General features: G+C 38.8%; 1 protein-coding gene across 1 annotated transcript; it reads right to left on the bottom strand.

Annotated features, from left to right (window-relative positions):
- Positions 1 to 1,085: 1,085 nt before the first annotated feature.
- On the bottom strand, positions 1,086 to 21,772 carry LOC139131210 (protein Red-like). Its single transcript, XM_070697183.1, has 22 exons — positions 21,611 to 21,772; positions 19,869 to 19,950; positions 19,445 to 19,546; positions 19,027 to 19,086; positions 18,381 to 18,450; positions 17,856 to 17,953; positions 17,477 to 17,591; positions 16,288 to 16,361; positions 13,282 to 13,325; positions 12,556 to 12,719; positions 11,753 to 11,864; positions 11,047 to 11,095; positions 10,644 to 10,758; positions 10,077 to 10,148; positions 9,438 to 9,493; positions 5,105 to 5,164; positions 4,673 to 4,786; positions 4,293 to 4,359; positions 3,581 to 3,669; positions 2,581 to 2,692; positions 2,236 to 2,270; positions 1,086 to 1,569 (listed from the first exon to the last, which is right to left on the bottom strand). Exons 1-22 carry the CDS (start codon positions 21,618 to 21,620, stop codon positions 1,539 to 1,541), a joined length of 1,731 nt encoding a protein of 576 aa, XP_070553284.1. The 5' UTR covers positions 21,621 to 21,772; the 3' UTR covers positions 1,086 to 1,538.
- Between the last annotated feature and the right edge of the window lie 329 nt (positions 21,773 to 22,101).

Genomic DNA, 22,101 nt, shown 5'->3' with positions numbered 1-22,101 from the left:
GACATTAATGAACATTGTGGACTAACATTATTCACACCCCCCCCCCCCAGACTTATAGTTGGTTGAAAAATCGAGTATACTGTTCAATGCATGATGTTAAAATTCTCTCAAAGTTAAATGAGTATAGACGTATCATTTTCATCAGGTTTATGTTGTACTCTGCCGCTCAACTTAAGACATGTGGAAATCGCAAACTCAATACATTTGCCTGACACATGTGTGTATCTATCGCTGTTGAAATGACACCTAACGCAGGAGTCAGAGCAGCAGATCTACATTCAGATGAACATTCACAGTTGACTTCCCCCTACGAAATGTAGTAAAATTAGCACAGGGTAAAAATGAAGCAAACATTAGGAAGAGGCTCAGATTGTCGCAGAAGTTCAAGAAACGAAATTAATTCGTTTTGATCAAAACCCCCTCCCCCTAACGAAACTTCAAAAGTGTGAAATGTTCATGTCTGCCTGAGGGTACAATGTTGCATTTTGCTATAGCTACTAAAGACGCATTCCCCATGCCACATTACAATTAAAGTAATCGATCAGATTTGACTACTAACTGGGCATTTTACCGCATAAAAGTTTCATTTTATTTACTTTCCCTTTTTGCATCTGTTCTTTGTCTCTGCGAACACGCAATTTGTACTTGGTAGGGGCGGTAAATAAGCGAGAAACTTTGACAAGGGGGCCAAAGCATGTTCAATCATATTAAAACGACTATGAACAGGTGCATAACATGTGAGAATAAAGACATCAAGTGGTTAGAGCATACGCTTATAAATAGCACATTTAAAAAAATGATACTTTTGTCTTTGTTGAATTTTGAATGAAAGGTTTAGGATACAGTGTTACTATCGGTAAATTGTGTTTGGGGCACAAACGAGATGGAAACGGTTACAAATTTGTTGGCACAAGTGTGCAGTTTTTCTTTAATTTCAAATAAACACACGAAAACTTGTGATCACAAAATAAAAGTGCGAAAGTGAAGTTCACTAATTGAATAGAGGTCAAACCCCCTCCCCCCCTAAACGAATGAATTTCGCTTTTTGAACTTCTGCGACAATCTGAGACGGTCCTTAGGAAGAGGGGAAAATTGATTTCATCATAAAAATATCTCCATTACTGAAATGTAGCGTACAGAATAGGTTACTGTGGACCCACAGTGGCCATTTGAGAAATACTAGTAAACTCTCAAGCCAAGCTTTATGAATATTTAAAAATTAAACTTACTTTCTCCGATGAATGAACTAAAATCGAGAAAGTATGACATGCTGTCTGTTCACATGCAGGTTTTTTCAACATGTTCAACTACAATTTTACGTGCAATATTTACAATCTTCGCATTGATTTTGATGTATTGTTATCCTGGTTAAAACAAGTGCGTTCATCTCTTTCCAGTATCCATGCCAACGGATGAAGAAATCGCACTTTCAGAGCAAAGTATGTGTGTATAGAAATAAGACAATGGCTTCATGATGTGTTTGGAATAGCCGCTTCTCTATGACTTTTTGCATACAAAGCAGGGTTTTCCTCCTCCTCTTAATATCTTGGTATCTTTGAATGGTCACCCCTGTGGAGGAAAAGTTGGACAGATAGCGCATGTAAATGAGTCTGTACAAATAAATAATTAAATCAATAAACAAACAAATAATCAATAATCTATCTATCAAATTGGCTACAATCTACCCATCCACCTCAATATGACACAACAAATGAACAGAGAACTTGTGAGTTTTTTTCACCCTTTGGGCTAAAGTCAATGTATCTAAATATTGCCATGTTTCTCTGTGATGTGGAAAGAGGCAATCTTCATGTATTCATTATCATTCTATTCATTGCAACAGTCTGACCTGGTCATCAAACAGACACACCTTGCAGCTCCTGATATTGACTGGTGACAATTATTTACTTACCCCTTTAAGAGCTGTAATTTTTCCCACCAAAATTTTAGAACAACATTTTACCAATTTTTAGGAACTTTTTTGTAATTGTTTTGCTAATTTTTGACCAAATGGACATCACATTTCATTTGCTGCAGTTCTTTATCAAAAATTTGACAGAAATTTGAAAAATAATTAATTTGGGTATATTCTATAAAGGCTACAAAAATTGACTTTGGCGCTCAACGGGTTAGATGCATCAGTGTCTCGCATGTATTTTATCTCTTTCTTGCTCTTTCAGTTTTTTATTTCATCACATGAAATGAGTCACAAGAATGACAAATGAGATGGATTACCTTCCTGGATCATCTGACTTTCTTTTTGCAATGATCTGTTAAAAAAAATATTGAAAAAAAATTTTGAAACTTGCAACACTGAACTTGGTCATCAGCTTGGACAAGAAATCTTTGATATTTTGATAAAACTGAAAGTAAGCATTCAATAATAACTCACTTGAAAAAGCTGTGTGAAAGTCTTCAGGGTTTTTTTAAATCCAATTTTGTTGCATAAACATTACATCAGTAGTAGGAGACACTCAGACTTTAAATGAAAAAAATCCAAACAAACATGGTAATGCTATACAGATCTATCCAGGCACCACATGAAAAGCTCTGACCAACAATAACTTTGAGTGTTTGTACCTTGCTAATTTTTTGCCACTCCCTGTCCAATTCAGCTTTTTCATTCTTCTCGCCTCCAGCTCTTCTAGTTTTACGGCCCTCGGACATTTTGACACCAAACTGGAATGCAGCTCTGAAAGCAAGATACCAGCAAATCAATATTTTTTTGCATTAAGGTTGACAGATATTCAGATTCTAAAAACTTTACAAGACTTGCTTGATCACTTGTGGGTAAGGGGTGGCTCATTTTTAAGCCGATGAAGTACATAAAGTTGTCACCAGCATATTTTTGTGAAAATCAAAAATTGGTTTTCCCCCATGGACTTCACACAAGGATGGCAGCCATTTTTAATTAAAAACGTTGGTATCTATTGGGTAATTTGTTTCTCTAGAAGTAAATTTCAGACAGTGACCCAGATTTTTATTCTCAATTTCAAAAGGGAAGGGAATGGTTTAGTTGTGTTAAGGAAAGTTTGGGCAAAACTTGAGGTCTTTCAATATTGAAGCACATTCTACCTTAAAAAGCAAATGAATCTTGTTAAAGAAAGGAGATCAAAATCGTGCAAGTCAGAAAGATTTTACTCCGTAGGAGTAATCATGGCTGAAGGTTTTGTTATTTATTGTTATTGTTGAACATTTTCTTCTGTTTTGTTCTAAAACATGTATACTGTTGAAAAATAAACTCTAGTCCAGACTAGAATTCATTTTGAACAATAACATTGATCCTGACATGTACATGTAAACTGACTGTGTAGGCAAAATGAACACTGGACATTTCAACGTGACATTTGGAGAACAACAAATAGCATTTGACAGCAGGGCAAACATTATGGAAAAGACAACAAAAGGTTCAGTGAATGGCGCCTCTAAAGTCAAAGTGTCTGAAACCTCAACATGACACTGTATGTAGTATCACTGTGGAGACCACCCTGTCCCCTCCCATTACACTGTGGGAAGGTCCGGCTGTACCACAGAAAACAATGGAGCTGGATTGATCCATCCTGGTGGAAGGGCCACTTACTTTGGAAGGGCTTCTTTGTTGTTCATGTAATGACTGTATTCTTCCTGTGTATCGAAATCCCATCTTCCTACTGGACCTTTTTTGTTACCCTGCAAGAAGATTTTCACAATTTTTATAAATTTTGTGTGAATACATTTAGTTTTTTATTTCTCTGAGATTGTGGGTGTAAATGTGTTATGATCTATTTCTTGGTTGTTTGAGAGAAAGATACACATGAAAACTTGAAATTCTTGTCATGTATACATGTATAACATGATGCATGCAATATCACTGTGAATTTCACCCTGCCACCCCCATTTCCCTGTGGGAAGGTCCAGCTACACCATTGAAAACCATCCTGGTGAAAGGGTGACTTTCAAATAAATGATCATAGGAGAACAGCATAATAGCCCTCAATAAATTTTTGATATCTGCAGCTTATCAATCTTTTCTTAAAACTTAAAATTTCAAGATGGAATAGTATATTTGCCCAGTGTAAGCAGGGGCGATCAGGCACTTTCCTGCCAGTCAAGGCTGTAAACTTGGTTTTTCTGTCTCTATGAATTTGCTAAAACCAGTAGGCTAGAAACACAATAGGAAAAGAAAGTTCCACTCTAACACAGAGCGCTATAATCCCCCTTTAAAATTACTCTTGTTTCTGTATCATCATTAGGTAATTTCAGATAGAGATTTATGAGCATTCAGTGGAAGATTTGTGTTATTTTAAACTCACCAAATCCATTTTGCTGTAGTCTGGCTCATCGTCACTATCATAGGTAGCATCCTCTGTTTCTATGGCTCTGTATACCAAGAATAAACAAAACAATACACATTTGATTTTGAAATTGTAAAATTTTTGACATTGTGATATCATGTACAGAAAGTGATGCACAGTTTTTCAAATGAAATTAATCATTGGAAAATGATTGCTGGCTCCTTTCTCTTTAATAAAAGTATGCAATACCTGTATGCAAATGCACAAGAGCATGAACATGTAACATGCATATTTATTCAAATACATATTAAATATATCTGTTTTTGTAAATCTTAATGACCATGTCAAAAGCACATATTCTAGGTTGCGACTTTGACATTCATTGATAGCTCACTTACCCTGGGTAGCATTCTGCGTAACTGTCTGGCACATAGTTCATGTCCTTCACCGACTTGCCTCGGCCAGACTTGCCCTTGCCTTCGTCCCGTTTGAACTTGAAGTGTGACCCATGTCTATCAATACCAAAACAGAAAGGATAATGAAACCGGTGACACTGGTAGTTGCTCCAGACAAAGTCAGTGGATATAGTTATACAGAAGTTGGAGCAAGGTCACACTCTCGATATTTTTGGAAATAATTTCACATCCCTCTCCTGGCAGAGCAATATTCCGCATACTGTGAGAGTGTGGTGTGAATTCAGAGATTTGAAAATGTGTAAACCTATCAATTTCCGATCAAGTGATGGATGATCAAGAGGTCTGGAAAGGTATGTCTTTATTGTTCAGTGTCAGGAAACTTATCGTTAATAGTGAATTTTGTATCACACTTACCCTTTCTGTCTGTCCTCTCTGTTGTAGTCCCTGGAATGTGATTTACTTTCAGATTCCATCGTGAGAAGTGTTAAGGAATATCACTAGCACTTACAAGGCCCTTTGGCTGCAGTTTTCTTACATTATTTTGATCATTTTACACTATAAACAATAAATGAGAGTAGTTCAAAGAAATGTACTCACTGTAAAAGGTGTACATCGGTATTAACAACCAGAGACTGAAAATGCCCGTGCAAGTTTGAACAAGATCAATAATTTATGGATGCCGAACTAAAATACGGCCACATCCATGCAAACTGGACAGACAAATGTGAAAAGTGATGTATATACTGTATATGCACAGGAATCCTAACAGAAAATAATATGTTGCAGTCCATCAGAAAAATGGCACTTCATGTTGTTTTATCCATTTACTTTATAATTGCTGTTTTTGAAGACAGCGGGAATTTCAAAATAAAAAAGTGAATTAAAAACTATTAATTCACCTGCCTACTCTTGTCAAAATAATGTGATGTTGTGATGGGGCAAACAGCCGTTTCATTTACTGAGTAGCATTCAAAGAATAGCTGTAAAAATTGGAAGACATGTTATTGTCCATATTACAAAGAGGTGCATCTCATGGGCTTTTGATGTCAGCTCTCAGCTATGTTGTAATTCTTTATGAAGACAGCAAACTGTGTCACCGAAATACAAGTACATGCTATGGGGATTGAAATGAAACATTTAATTGTCAGTCATCTCAAACTTTCCTTCAAGCGTTACAAGCGACCTAGCGGCCGATATAGCTCCGCTGTGTTTATGTAGAGAATCAACTATTTTTTACACATGTTGATGAGGAAGGTGGGAATCTTTGATAGCTCAATGCAGAGGCCAGAAAAAAGTGGCTAAAATAAGCTGCAAAAATACACAATTGAAGATTTCATTATACTTTGAATATATCACATCGGATCATCCCTAAGAACATGTCAACCAAAGCTATCTAATGAGTAGTTTTTTGAGAATAAAATTTTCTGACCAAAAATGGCAACAATTGCCCCAAAAAATGAAATTGCAGATTTCATCATAATTTCAAGAGATCAAATTTAGTTCATAACTTCATCTATAGAAACCTGTATACCAAATTTCAAAGCTGTTAGACCAGTACTTTTTTTGAGAAACACATTTTTTGACCAAAAATGGGAAAAATTGCCCCAAAAATTCAAAATTGCAGATTTCATCATTATTTTTTAATAAATATCATTTCGGATCATCTATAGAAACCTGTATACCAAATTTCAAAGCTATCGGATGAGTAGTTTTGGAAATACACGTTTTGACCAAAAAATGGCAAAAATTGCCCCCAAAATACAACATTACAGATTTCATCAGAAATTCATTATATATTACTGAACTCATCTGTAGAAACCTGTATACCAAATTTCAAAGCTATCAGACCAGTAATTTTTGAGAAACACATTTTTTGACCAAAAATGGCAAAAATTGCCCCAAAATTACAAAATTGCAGATTTCATCATGATTTCAACAAATATCATTAAGGTGATCTGTAAAAACCTGTATACCGAATTGCAAAGCTATCAGATGAGTAGTTTTGGAAATACACATTTTTTGATCAAAAATGGCAAAAATTGCCCCAAAAATACAAAATTTCAGATTTCATCAGAAATTCAATATATATTACTCAGTTCATCTATAGAAATGTGTATACCAAATTTCAAAACTATTAGACCAGTACTTTTTGAAAAATACATTTTTTGACCAAAAATGGCAAAAATTGCCTTAAAAATGCAAATTTGCATATTTCTGCACAATTTGAACAAATCTGAAATAGATCATCCCTAGGGACATATGTACCAAATATCAAAGCTATCTGACTGGTAGTTTTGAAGAAGAAGATTTTTAAAGATTTTTTTACCAAAAATGACAAAAATGCCTTAAAAATACAAATATGCAGCATGTTCATTTTTAGCCGGATGCCGGCCAAATTGACCGGCTACTTTCGTATTTTGGCCGGCTACTTTTCAGCACTGTTTCGCTCTCTGGCCCGGAAATTCTGGTTTTGATAACAATAATTAGATTTTTTTGGTGGTCTTGCAAGCCGCAGATAATATTTCAGAAGTGCCGATGTGGCTATATGTAGTCTAGCAATTTACGCGGTGAACTTGTTGCTATCACTGTAGTACCGCGATCAGCGAACGTGTTGTACTGTACACCGTGACTGGGTTTCGCTCTCGAGGTCAACCTCGCTCGCCCGATCACAGCCCGAATTATTCCGACGTTCACATCGGGTATAGCCGAAAATTGGACTAACATACAATTACGTTATGCCCGCGAATAGCCACCATTTCCGAATGAAGCCGACGTTGTTTCGCTCAAACGCGGAAGAGAAAGTCGACGCTCGAGAGCTTTGGTTTTCTGCGTAAGAGTAGGGCCTAGTCTGATGGGTTTGGTAGGTTTTTGATCAAATCTAAAGCGACCACAAGTTACTGAGTCTCATTTTTCATACTTTCGAAACGCCACGTCAATCTATCCATGGTCGATCACGATGTCAACTCAAGTCGATCGACATCGCGTTTTGTTGAGGGGCCGTGGTTGTGTGCATCGCGGAAGAGAAAGTCGACGCTCGAAAACTTTGATTTTCTGACTTTGTCTGTTGGTTTTGGGAGGTTTAGATCAAATCTAAATAAACAAAATATTACTTGGTCTCACTTTTCGTACTTTTGAAACGCTACGTCGATCACAGTGTCAAATTTCAGGTCGACCGATATCGCGTTGTGTGTACTGTGTTACAATTGACTACCCGTGCTTTGTACACATACCAATATCATCAGGCTGGCGTTCAGTGTCGTTAGTTTGAGGTTTTATCAAACATGAACATTGAAATTTAGCTCTTTTTTCAATTATATTCAACATCAGCAAAAAATCAATAATCAGCTCGCGGATTCGTTTTATTGTGAAATTAGTACAGTGAATTAAAATCACTGAAAATGTTTTCCTATAATTCATTGAATTGAATAAACTCTTTGATTTTACTGTATCTTCAATCAAGTTTATTTATGTAAATCAGTAAAACACTTTGTACAGCCGGCTGGTCAGGATTCTAGCGGATCGTTATCTGGGTTGTGAAAACCCTAGGCCCCATTCTATGATGTATTTCAAAATGTTTGTTCAAGTCATGAGCTAAACATAATTCTACACAACAGTCTGGTGAAATTTTGCTATTATCCATGTCAACTGAATGCAGTTGACAGGCCCGAGTGATATCAAATTAATTTTTCTGACTTTTTAAAACTCTATCCCTTGAAAACATGTTGTAATTGGCAATGATAATGATTATTCTGTATGCTGAAATGGTCTTTAATACTGTACAAGAATGCATAAAATTACTCAAAAATGTCTTCAAAATTTAAAAATTTCTTGCCCACACACAGGGACGGGGACCCCGTCCCTGAAACCCTCTCCCCCTTTGTGTATGTTGAAATAGCCTTTTATACACTTGTATATAAGAATGCATGAAATTGCTCAGAAATGTCTTCAAATGTAAAAATAATCCTCAACACTCTCATGCTGAAATGGTCTTTCCATACAGTACAATAATGCATGAAATTACTCCAAAATGCCTTCAAATTTTAAAAATTTCTTGCACACAGGAAACCCTCCCCTGTGTGTATGTTGGAATAGCCTTTTATACACTGTATAAGAATGCATGAAATTGCTCAGAACTGTCTCCACCCCCCCCCACCCCCCCCACACCCCCCCACCCCCCCGCCCCCCCAGGGATTCTGGTTGCACACAGAAGCTAACCGCCTACTTTTCTGAATTTTCCGCCTACTTCAAAAATTTTTGAGAACCCTGAATATGCAAATTTCACCACAATTTGAACAAATCTGACTGAAGTCACCCTAAGTAAACTGCATATCAAATTTCAAAGCAATCGGACAAGCGGTTTCAGAGAAGAAGATTTTTTTACCAAAACTACCAAAAATTGCCCCAAAAATACAAATATGCAAATTTCACCACGATTTGAACAAACTTAAGTGTGGTCACCCCAAGTGAACTGCATATAAAATTTCAAAGCAATTGAACTTGCAGTTTCAGAGGAGAAGGCAATTGTTGACGGACGACGACGACGACGACGACGGACGACGGACGACGACGGAAAATCAACCTATTTGATAAGCTCCGCGTCGCTGACAGCGGAGCTAAAAATCTTCTCAGATTCATGTACTACAATGACACTTGCAGTTTGATGCTACACATATATGAACATCATGATCAGACTACTGGAACAGACTGTACATGTAAAGCCATACATGTATTCACACAGAAAGGATATCTTGTGTCTGATGAACCCCATCCAGAAGAACTCCCGGTTTCTGCTTCTTTGCCTTGCTGTAAAATGAATGAGACATCAAGAATAAGTCTCTATTGCGGGTAACGGTTTTAAGTTCCCATCTTTGCGGTTATGCTATGTGTTAAGGTGGTCAGTATCTAAAAGTTAACGCGTTACACTTTTACTCAAATTTTCTGTAAGGACACTTTAAACCATTCCCTTTTGAAACCAAGAATAAAAATTACAGGTCATCGTTCAAAATTTGGTAATAGAGGATTATATTACTCAAAATTCACCCAAATTTGAAATTCCAAAGGCTGCAATCCCTAAGTTTAGTCTACTGTGAAAAATGAAGTGTTTGATTTTCACCAAGTCTGTGAAAACTTTGTTACTCCATTAGCTTCAAAACGAGCCAAGTGGTAGACCAAAGAAGTATTGTAAAAGTTTGAGAGTCAGAATATCCGTCCCCGACACACATGCTACCTTAAGAATCACTGCTGTATGATAGAACCCAATCACATACTGTAGAGCTACACTGCATCAATGGGCTACCATTTCAAATCAGTCTGCACTATGGCAAAGTGTCCCTGACATCTATGATCAATTGAAGTCCTAGCAACGCCACATACTGGACTCACTTACCCTTCCAAATCTATCATGGATGTCCCTGGCGTAATCTTTGCTGGACTTTGGTCTGCTGTGAGTGTCTTCATGCTGTGTAGATGAACAGTAGTGTACAAATGAATCCTCAATCAAATGAAAACTTGATACAGTGTAAGAATGCTATTCTTGGCAAAGGTAATGACCGTAAAATCATTTGGATGAATCGTAGAGCACAATATGTAAATATGTTTTGTGAAAGGATTCACGCTCACTTGGAATACAACATGACTCTTTTCACTGTACATGTATGACGTTAAAAAAGTCCCTTGCACACTCTACAAATCCAGGAAACAGCAGCAAACAATGATATACGGCGTGGCTGACTTGATCATCACAACTATAGGAGTTGCCAGCTACCTCATACTGAACAGAAACTTTCAAATATAATCACAGATTTCGCAGTGAACTACTTTTACAGAAAGGAAACAAACCACGCATTGGAACCGCCACACAGACAGGCATTTTTAAGTCACTGCAATTGTATTGGTTATCTATTGTGGGTTGGCACATTTCAGTATTGCCAACAATCATTTTTCAGAACCTCACCTCTTCATCTTTGGGTTTTTCAAAGTAGTTCTTAATCTTCTTCCGGTCTCTGTCACTGTCTCTCTCCCTGGATGGTTTCACTGTCGGTACGTAGTCGCCAATGTCACCAAATATGCTGCAAAAGACATCACAGAGCACAGAGATTTTATGACTGTCTTGAGGATACAATATCGCTTGGAGGACATTTTATTGGATGCACGAAGAAAATGAATGAAAATGGCTTGGTATGGAAAATATACAAATGTTTTTTTCTGCCAGATCTTTGAGGGACTCAGATTGCAGTGTTGAGATATGGTACATATTTCAGAAGCAGTGATGCAAACAAACCATCCAGTAAGACAGGTAAATGGCGTCTTTCACAAGATGCCAGTTCTCCCCATGGCCATATTGCTAGCTTTCTTACCTGTCGTCATGGCCTTGTAGCTTCTCCTTCTTGTCGTCTTTTTCTTTACCTACAAATGGAAACCACAGAAAGACGACACACACATTACAGCACTATTGGTGCTACAAGAGGAAAGTGTGTCCGGCTGAGGTGTCTTGTGCATACATGATTGGAAACACTACCAGTGAAGTTGAGCCAGTGTGGCACAGATTTCAAAGTCTGCTATACAGTATACATGATATGAAGTACGGTATTTGTAAATTTCAGAGACCCAATAAGGTATCCTTCCTCTACATGATTAAAATGGGGCTCAAAGTGACTGGATAGATGCTGAGCACCATGGAAGAGAGCAAACTAGTGTTTCAGTTGGTAATATAATTGAACAACTGCCAACAAACTATTATTGTTGCTTTATGTGGCAATAATACGCTCACTGTGCATCACTTTCTGAGGGATGTTTCTGTACTTGGCAATTGTTAGAGGTAAAATTGAGTGCAGAAGTTCATGCTGGGGTTTGCTGTAAATCACATCAGGTGACAAAGACATGGTAGGGTGAGAATCACTGCTGGGGTAAAACCAGGTTAGATAGCTAACACATAACTAAAGACTACATAACAATCATGGCAATCTGTATACATGTATGAATGTGGAAAGTTGATCCAAGTTATGATCTCACTTCACTTTTAACAAAGAGGCAAGAAGTTATAGAACTGACTGAGGGACTCACCTCTGTCTTTCTTCTTCAGTTTCTTACTGGTCCTGGCTCCTTGTCTCAGATACGACAGAATCTGGGTGAGTTTGTTGATGACAATGTCGTTGGTTGTCAGTGTTGTGTGGGTCTGGAAGGGGAAAGGTCATTATTTCAATACTCATAAAAAAACACATACATTGTTGCATGCAACTGAAGTGTTTTTCTTAATGACGGTAAACCAGTAAACTTTACAGGAATTTGTGAGTTCTGTTACTTGGCTCCCCTTTGCAAATTGGGATATCAAAACATTCATAGTAGGGAACAGCAAAATTAACACCTGTCAACACTAATACTTTACCATATGAATTAAAGTTTACCCCTCTCAAACCCCCCCCCCCCCCCCCCCCCCCCCCCGTAAAAAAAAAACAAACAAACAAACAAACAAAACAACGACATAAACAAAAAAGTGTAAATACTTCTTTGCCAAAGCCAGGTACTGACAGGGTAAAACAAATTTGGCTACAATATAGGGGAACACATGCAAATATTCAAATTTTAAATCACTATTTAGGATACAGCACCTGCAATGCATAAATAATGTATTGGCAATTTGGCATCCTGTAAATGTTGTCATGTGAAGAATAGATACAACACTTGGATAAAAGAAAAATGTATGTTGTATGTACAAATATATGAAGTAAGCAGTATCCTGATTGGGCAGATTTACGACCTTCCTGTTCCAAAACCGTGCTGCGTAAAGCTTGTCACGTCCAACTCTCATGCCTTGCTGGTGCATATCTGCACCTCTAGGCAAGATCAAATACTTGCACTAACATTACCTCCAGATTTGGCAAATCAGCTTTACTCCTGATCAGAGTTGTAGGTATGTCGCTCTCAATGTACTCGTCTTCCAGATCCACAACATAGGCCATACGTCCAGGCAGGAACAACTCGTTGCGTTCATGCTGTTTGCTTCTGAACATGGTCCTGTATATGCTTCTCCCTGTGTGCACATATAGTTGAAATGTGATGATATGATTTCACACCAGACGACTCTTAAAATTTGATATATTTTGAGATCTCAGCATTCCTTAAACAACAACAGAGTTTGGTAACACTTACTTGATAATCAATAACACTTACTTGATAATGTAGTTTTACTCACAGAATAACTCAATTTCATCTCCTTAGTTTTCTCTCTGGATTAACCCTTTGCACCCTGACCCCCTGGTGACCTATGACATCATACAGATATTTTTTTCCGAGCCTGGTTCAAAGGGTTAAACTTCTAAAGAGGTGGCTACTTAGTACATCAATACTGAATACACGAAGAAACAGAGAGATAGCCAGCAAGTTTAGTTCCCCTCTTTGGTGGTGAAACTTTCCTTCCCTCACTAGAGTAGAGATCCATGCTACTGAAAGCACAGGACTGGTCTAGAGTGTGTTGGGATTATAAACATTGATATTTCAGATACAATCAGTTGCTATGTATATTTTATCGTCAACACAATATTGGGATCTCAGAAGCTGATATGGATGCTATGGTATGTCAGTTATTAACTCACCCAACTTTGTGCGGAACTGAATGCTCTCTTCTTCATCTTTTTCTCTGTGATGCAACAAAAAGATGAAATCTGTCAACACTTCTGCATTCGTGTGGTTCTGTACTAAGGTTTTGTTGAATGGGATAACAGCTACAACATTGATGATCACTTTTGTTTCACGCTACAAATATAACTCTTACACAAATGTGCATCCTTGAAGTCTACAGTGACAATTGCCCTGTATGTTGTAACATAGTTTAAATATAACGCTACATATCAGAGTTCGCGTTTACGCAAAAATCGTGCGTATTTACGCATTGAAATTGACTCTCTACGCATTTTTCTCATCGTTATGCGTTTTCTATACGCAAAGAATAACACCGAAAGCACTCCCCACGACTAAGCTTAGGCGACAACCAGAGGAAATTAGTTGCAACACATTTCTGTCAATCACTCATTTTGTGTGGAAAGTTTCGGATTCTCTGGGCGTTGTCTGAAAAATCGGCATCGTAGTCCACACGTTATCACGTCAGCTGTGCCTATGAATTACATTGCTAATTTTCAGGCGAACGATAGTTTCTGAAAGTTAGTGATTGACAGAAATGTTGCGACAAATTATATAAGTGCCAACCGTGCATTATGTTCGCGTCTCGCTGTTCCCAAATTTTGATCAAGCGCACATGCAGCATGGCATCGAAGCAGACAAATCTGTTTTCTTTCAACTTTGCTCTACGAGTCCGTGAAAAAAATGATTCATCGGTAGAGCTCGTCGGAATCCCGATAAATTTTGAACACTGCAGAAGTGTCTGGATGGTAACTGGTCGTTCAGGCACCAAGTCGTTTCGGCCCAAGTCGTTTCGGCCTCTCAATTTCCGGCCCAAGTCACTTCGGCACTGCAACCCAAGACGTTTCGGCATCTGTGTTTCGATTTTTTTTTCAAACTATTCAGTAATTGACTGATCCGTCATATTCGTAAGCGTGACCTTTGCGTTCTGACCAGTACTTTATGTGCATTTTGTGTGAATTTTGCCTGCTGTTTCGTCACCGCTTTCAAACTTTTGCCGTGTCGGCGGCTATTGATATCGATAACTTGTGTCACAGATTTGAAAATGATATGAAGTTTTTTCTTACGGTCTCTTCCCATGTTCTCACAAATATTAAAGCATGTACGTGAATGTTAGTTGACACTGTACTTTTTAGAACTTTGATTTGTAAGATTACGCTCCAGCACTAGTTCCCACAGGTAGCCTTCAGCGGTACCGAAACGACTAGGGTTGCGGTGCCGAAACGTCGGACAAAGGGCCTGAAATTCGAAGGCCGAAACGTCTTGGCCGAAATGACTTGGTGCCGAAACGTCCAGAAACCGTCTGGATAAGCTGCCATAACTCTAACTTTTGGGTTGCCCGATGTGTTTTGACGGTCGCATGTCTAACCTTCGCTGTTATGTTTCAACATTGTTCAAGTTGTTTGTTAAACTGTTTACATTAAAATAATGATACATCGTACAATCCGAATATGTTGTGTAGGTTTATTCAACGGCACATTGTATTTTGCAGTCAGTTTTTTCATCAATCGAGTGCGGAAGTGAAATTACGCACTCAATCCAGCCATTACGCAATTTTAGCAGACTACCGTAATGCGTATGCTGTACGCGAGGAGAAAAAAGTCACCGCGAACACTGCATATACAGATTACATATAGCATGTGGTCTCTCTTCCTGGAGCAGAAATCAAACTCGGGTATCACTGGAGGCAAATTCAATTTATCTGTGTGTCAGCAAATGTTGTATCATGTGCAAAACACTGCCTGCTGTCATACAGATATGCACACAAATTTTGAACTTTGCACCAGTGTTTACATCTGCAACTTGTGGACAAATTCCACAATTCACGGTGTTTACAGTGTCCATCAAATATTATTGATGGTGAAAAACTGCAACAGTCGCCATTCTTATACCTAATTGCCAAGAAATGTGGCATAATGTGAGAGCAGCCCGGTTACACGGAATAAAAGTGCATTCAAATGTTCGTACAAAATAAATCTGTTTGTACGTTATGGTGATCCTTAGACTGTCGACAGTCCCTCGTGCCTTCTTTGACTAGATCCATTTTATTAAAGTGCGGTAGCAATCCAACGTAGGCGATCGAGCGCCGAAGGCATGAGGCACGAGGACTGTTATACCTTGTATGCGCCCTCACAGAACCGTATGAAAAAGGCGACGGTGACGTCACAACGAGTGACATGGAAAGGGGCGGGTTTATACTGCAGCACTATTCCTCGATTGTACGCGCTTCCCAGACAACGCAACGATTGTTGGCATGAAGACAGCGCAGCTGTGGTAAAAGAAGGGCCCAGCTAGGGGGATCATGGAATCAAAAAGTTGTTTTACCCACGTAGAAACTTGTTGCGTTAGATTTCAGGCACAGTATCCCTGGATACATGTATATGACGGGCAAGAGCAATACATGAGCAATGCGACGATCGCGAGAAGACGTTACAAACCACAACGGCAGTCAGTCTCCCTGTGCTCACACAGCAATTGACTTTATCCGTATGGCTTCCGCACGGTCGACGGCCCGCGGCCCCACGACACTCAGACGGAATCCAAGGACGGTCGAAGCCCATTTGATTTGATTACAAATACAATGCTAAAAATCAGTTTTAAAAAGTTTGAAAATTGATTCATTCTATTTAGTAAGTTCTAGTCTTTTAATATCACGGCAGACACTGGAAACCTCAACTTATATTCCACATGAATGTATGACCTGAAGGATGACCTTCCACTATCCAAATATGGTATTATTACCCCACCTATTACTATGATGCGATACCTCATGAATATGTAATAGCAAGGGGGATTGCGTGAGGCATAACAGTCGCTTGTACCAGCAAATACCGGAAGCCTCGCCAATAAGCGAGACCAAGCAGTACAAGCGACTGGCGAGAGTCTAGGTGTTCCTTTGTACACAACTCTATGTCAGTGTGTTTGTGTGCCGTAGTCTGCATATTTGTAGTCTGGGTACTTACACATCTTTCTTTTGTTTGAAGACACTCTCAAGTTCCTCCTCTTCTTTCTCCTTGGATGTGATTTCTGCACGGACCTGTCATGGAATAAAACGACATTAACCACACAAGAAAACATCTTCAAATTCGCAGTAAACTTTATACATAAATGCAAACAACATTTGTAATATTCTACGCAGCAAACAGTTGTAGATGAAATTCTTCACTTCAAAGACGGCACATTGTATCACAATGATGTATAGAAACTATAAACGTGACATATGACAAACTTGTGCTCTTATTTCTATGACATCATCAAATGACTAGCTCATTTTAGTTGCTGTAAACACACACTTGCTGAGCAAATCATTGAAAACCTTTGACAAAGAATGCTAAATTTGAGCAGGCCCTCTATGCCAGTATGATTAAGATTGTGTGAGAGGCAGCTCACTGAAACTGGATGATGATCTCATTTTGCATCCAACATGTATCACATCGAGATTGTAGGCGACTAAAACACTGGCATAGCGAACAAAGAAACTATGTTTGACCTCAACCCCTTCCACTAAACAAATAGTTCAGAAAATCCAATGACGATCTTATGATTTATACTCCCCGACACAAAAAAGTTGCAGACTTTGGTTGAAAATTTAAACTTTTCACAGGTTTTAAACAACATAATATTTCAAAGTAAAATTAGAATGGTAAGCATCATACATTCTATGATGGAAATGCAGCCTTATGGCCAGTGCAAAATTTGTATATGATAACAGAAACAGAGGTAAATCCCCAAACACAATGAGATTTGTTTGTCATACACATTTTAAAGGGTAGGGGGGTCATCCCATCTGCGGCTGTGTTACTTTCTTGTTGATAAACATTGCCTCTTCCCAGAAATTGGCTATGAACGTCAAGCAAATGTGAAGCAAATTGAGCATTTGATGCATGTTCATAGTCAACAGGTTTTGTAGTATCATGCCACTGTTCATATGAACCAGCTTCAGCCGCAGTCACCAGTTTTGGTACACCTGCAAATTTGGATATGCACAAGGGATGTTGGGGTATGTTGTGTATAGCATCAGACCTGTGTATGCACAGCTACAGTGAAGACAGGACTATTCCCTCCCTTTAATTATCCATAACCCCTCTAAGGAGTAGTTGTTTCACTGGATTGCAGAGAATTCTTAAAGATATACTTGTAGCGAGCCATTACCTTTTGCAGCAAAGCGTAATCCAGGCCTTTTACTAAATGAGTATGTTCCATGTCACCACCAAGGTACTTGGATTCTTCAATAACTTGTCTACGTCGATGAGCGGCTGTGTCCCCTCTACAAACAGGGAGGCAGACAGACAGGCACACATGGTACAAAGACAGAAAAAAAACATCCTGTCATAACTTGTGCTTGATAGTTCAGTACTGAAAACAATGACTGATCAACAAATTTGTTACACCTGACAGCTTCCACATTGTTTGCGGTGACTTTGGTACTTTATCAGCTACGAACTTTTACCTGACATTTTTAACACTGGCTGACTAATCCACACCTCACGGCAGATCTTTTTACTTCAATTTTCATGAATTCGAAACTTACGAGACAGCATCTGGAGCAACAGCTCTGTAGTTGGCAGTGGTACTGATCATATCTGTCTCTTCATAATCTTTATTCACCCCATCACGTCTCTCTCGAGCCTGTGGAGAAATTATAAAGAAGATAAAGCTATGTTGGCAAAATTTTGAAACTTTTGCAATAATCATCAACAGAGACCCACTATATTTAGTTTTCATTAATAATTACTTAAAGTTAATTCACTAGTGTATACAGATGACTCCCACTTAGTACGTATACACACAGCAATTCCCTTCCACATGACTATGGCAATGCAAGCCAATAAAGCTGTAATTTCATTACAGAGTAAAATATACTTTATTTGCGTGCACGTTTTTGTAAAAGCGGAAAGCTAACATTTCTTTTCCTACAGCTGAAATCTTTACTATGTGGAGTCTCAGCTTATCAAATTGTGACGCATTCACAGGCAGAGATTGGGATCATGAAAGGAGAGTTGAGAAAAACTATCTAGGTCAATTGATCGTTTGGACTTCTGTATATTGCACCTACCCTGTCCCTGTATTTCTTGGCCAGCTCTGCCTCCCTTTCCATTTCTTCTTTCTTTATCTTGGCATAGTAACTAGAATGCGATATAGAAGGTAGGCATATTAAAACTCAAAGGCAACAATCACAGACACATTTTTTAGAATTATGGAATTTTGTATCTGGAATCTACAATGGAGTGTATGTCATGATATTGAAACAGGTGAAATGCAATAATTTAATTGGACATACACAAAAAAAGCAGATATGTAATTCCCATATAAAGAATTTACTTTCAATAATCTTTGAATGACGTGGGTTTTCCAACGAACCATACAAGCACACAATACCATCACATTTGCTGATCACTTTAAAATCACCATCACCTGTAATATATCGTCAAGTAGTATTTTACTGCTTGTGTTCAAATTACAGTAAAATCAGACAAAGATGTCAATACACAACTTTGTGAAAAGCGTATTTCCGAGTTGCAAAAATGTCTTGGCAAACTCTACTGAAACATGCTCACCTTCTTGTTCACCTTTGAGTGTTGGCACAATGCAGGAAATCCAAAAATATTACAGGAGAACCCAAGTTTTGAACCAAGCATTTTCAGATTACAACCAACAAATAATGATCTCTGACCTTGGTGAGAATAAATATAGAAAATTACCTCTTTTTCTTTCTCCTGATGGCAGCTTTATCATCACTGTCTTCATATTCTTGAGGCATCCTGGACAGTGATTGAAAGGATGCATGAACAATGTAAAAATTAGCATTACTGTTTAATCAGCAATTCATTACTGTCTGATAATTATCTTGCTTCATCACCATTGATGAACAAAAGTGTTCTATCAAGATGTGTTTATATTCGGGCCTTCCTGGACAGAGTTGAACAATTTGGTGACAGCGTGGCCAATTGAAGGTTTACCTCATAAAATTCCAATGGGATGCTGTGATTGACCACCTTTAACCTTCTGTTGAACTCATTTACAGCACATATTCTCACATTCTACAACACTGAACAGTAAATGTGATACCAGGTTACATCTCTACACTTAACCTGAGAGAAAACTACATGTAGTACTCACGGTTGCATGTTTCTGGCCATGGAGGGTGGCGCCTCTGTTGGGGCAGACCGTGGTGTCATCAACAGTTTACGAAAATCTTCATTGGTTAGGGTCTGGGCTGGCCTGCTCGAAAACAAGAGATAAACTTCTACTTGTACGTGCCATTTTGATAATCCAAGTGCGTAAAGTCTTTCAGATGGCGGATGTCATGCCAACATTTACATTTACGTGCAAATCATATAAAACTGGTCGTATGGATTTACATTTCAGTGTTATCGGTAGTCTTCATACATTTGTACACGCAATACTCTACCTTTTGAAAAACAGCAAATGAAAGGCAAAAAATTCTCCAGTGTGAGAGAGTGCTGGAATAATACTTCAGAATATACACATTGCATGTTTTTGTGTTGCTTGTGTCATATATGGATACGATACAATTACTCACGCTTGTGGATTTGTGTCCATCTCCTCATACGACATCCTCCTATCCACTGGAGGAAGAGGATTGGAAAATGGATCATCCCCTCCTGGAAATCAGAATGATATCAACATGAATCAGACAAAAAGCTATACTGTAAAATGATAGTCACTAGGATGATTAATCTTTACCTACATGTATACCTCTGTGGATTACTGAGATAACCACAGACTTCTCAGGGTCTACATGTACATACAGTATATGTGACGACTGGGTACAGTATGCCATGATTTTAAATTAGATGTACAATGACTCACGCCGGTAAATGGGACTTGTTCCCGGTCTTCCCTGAAATAAATAATTAAATAAATAAACAAATAAATAAACAAAATTAGAAATGATTGGAGATTGATGGGGAAGATGATTTCTACGTCTGTGTTAAAACTGTGTCATACTACATGTACAGTACCTGACTGTGAGTACTACATAATCTTGATGTTACATGTACACTGAATGTTGCTGCTATCAAAAGCCTTGCATATACTGACCCACGAGTTGGAAGGGCTACAGGCCACTGCTATGCCAAGTATAGCTGCAAAATTGTAGCGCTACAGTGAGGCAGTCAGTGATTTTTGGTTTTTGCGACTTCGCTCACCAGTAGCGCTACAAGGCCGATGGCCCTGGGGAGTATCATATAAGCGCACCCCACTCGACCAGGCGTGTTGATGTGGAATGCAACATATTTACTGCATTTGGTCGTACCGATTTATCACTACTGAAGACTAAACAGTATACTGCACTAAACTTTGTCATTTATGGGGTTTGAATTTGTTCAAACACGACGATCGTGTTCAAAAAACATTGAGCATGGGGCGTCGGTGTTTGTGGGAGCCGCCATTACCGGAAGTTGGTAATGGCGGCTCCCAGAAATGTTTTTGGATACGCTACGTCGTGTTTGAACAAATTTCAAACCCCATAAATGACAAAGTTAGTGCAGTATACTGTTTAGTCTTCAGTAGTGATAAATCAGTACGACCAAATGCAGTAAATATGTTGCATTCCACATCAACACGCCTGGTCGAGTGGGGTGCGCTTATATGATACTCCCCAGGGCCATCGGCCTTGTAGCGCTACTGGTGAGCGAAGTCGGAAAAACCAAAAATCACCGACCGCCTCACCGTAGCGCTACAATTTTGCAGCAATGCCAAGTATTGCCACAATCAGTATGCCTTACAAATCCTTGCTGGGATGTTGTGTTGGATGGGGAGTGCGGTCCCAAACATAACAACACAATCCAGGATGTGATACATTTTCACTGAAACAGTGTAACTTAAAAGGATTCATGCTCTGACACAAAGAAATGTATATTACAAATAACCCTATGCTTGCTGCCAGTCAGTAGCACTACAAGAACCACTTCCCAAACAAAATACAATGAACAGTCAACCACAAGGAAGCAGAGCTCTATCCATAATCTACGGAGCCACAACGACAATGCCTTTAGATGTCAGAGCATGGACGTAAAAAAAGACGCCCATGGCCAGAGAAAGCGTACGTATTCACCACATTTGAGCCCCAGATTTGAGCGTCCATAGTTTCCGTCAAATATAAATTTGCGATACAATCATCAAAACAAAGACGTTACATGCTTTTGCCTTGTTTATTGCAAAGGAACCTGGTCAAGGTATGCATGTTATGTTATGATTTTTAGTGGTGCGACGACGATACCGTTGACGGAACATCTGAAAAAGGATGGAAATACCACTCACGTTCTGGCATTTTGAAGATTCACTCCTGAGCTTGAGCGACAAGATGGGAAGAGAGAGATCGCTGTTCTGCTACCAATTTCAGTCGAAGTACTGTAGGCAATGCCTTTCTCAACGACGAACGTATCACCTGAAAACAAGATGGCGAATGCGTCTAATGCGCCCACTGTACGTTGAGGGCGCTTGTCGTTATATTCCGGGTAAGGGCAAAGGTCAAGAATTACTCGAGCGATGGGCGAGGGCATGCCCTGCAGGGTACGGGCGAGTACGAGTGTATATCGGTACAAATCAAGTAAATCAATCAAATTTTCAATCAACACCATCCTATGATCATGTTAAAATGCGTCTTTTGATTTGCAAAATTGACTGACATTCCAAACACGACTATACACAGTACTCGTGCAAAACGCTCATAGACGCCAGGACAAGCAAGACGAATATCAGCTGACGAAGCTGGAAACGTTACACAGCACTGATATCTAATATCTGCATGC

This window comes from Ptychodera flava, chromosome 4 (assembly GCF_041260155.1).
Source record: "Ptychodera flava strain L36383 chromosome 4, AS_Pfla_20210202, whole genome shotgun sequence".
Classification (NCBI taxonomy): Eukaryota; Metazoa; Hemichordata; class Enteropneusta; family Ptychoderidae; genus Ptychodera; species Ptychodera flava.
Note: the sequence above shows the minus strand (reverse complement) of the source record. Positions and strands in the feature narration are given on the sequence as shown.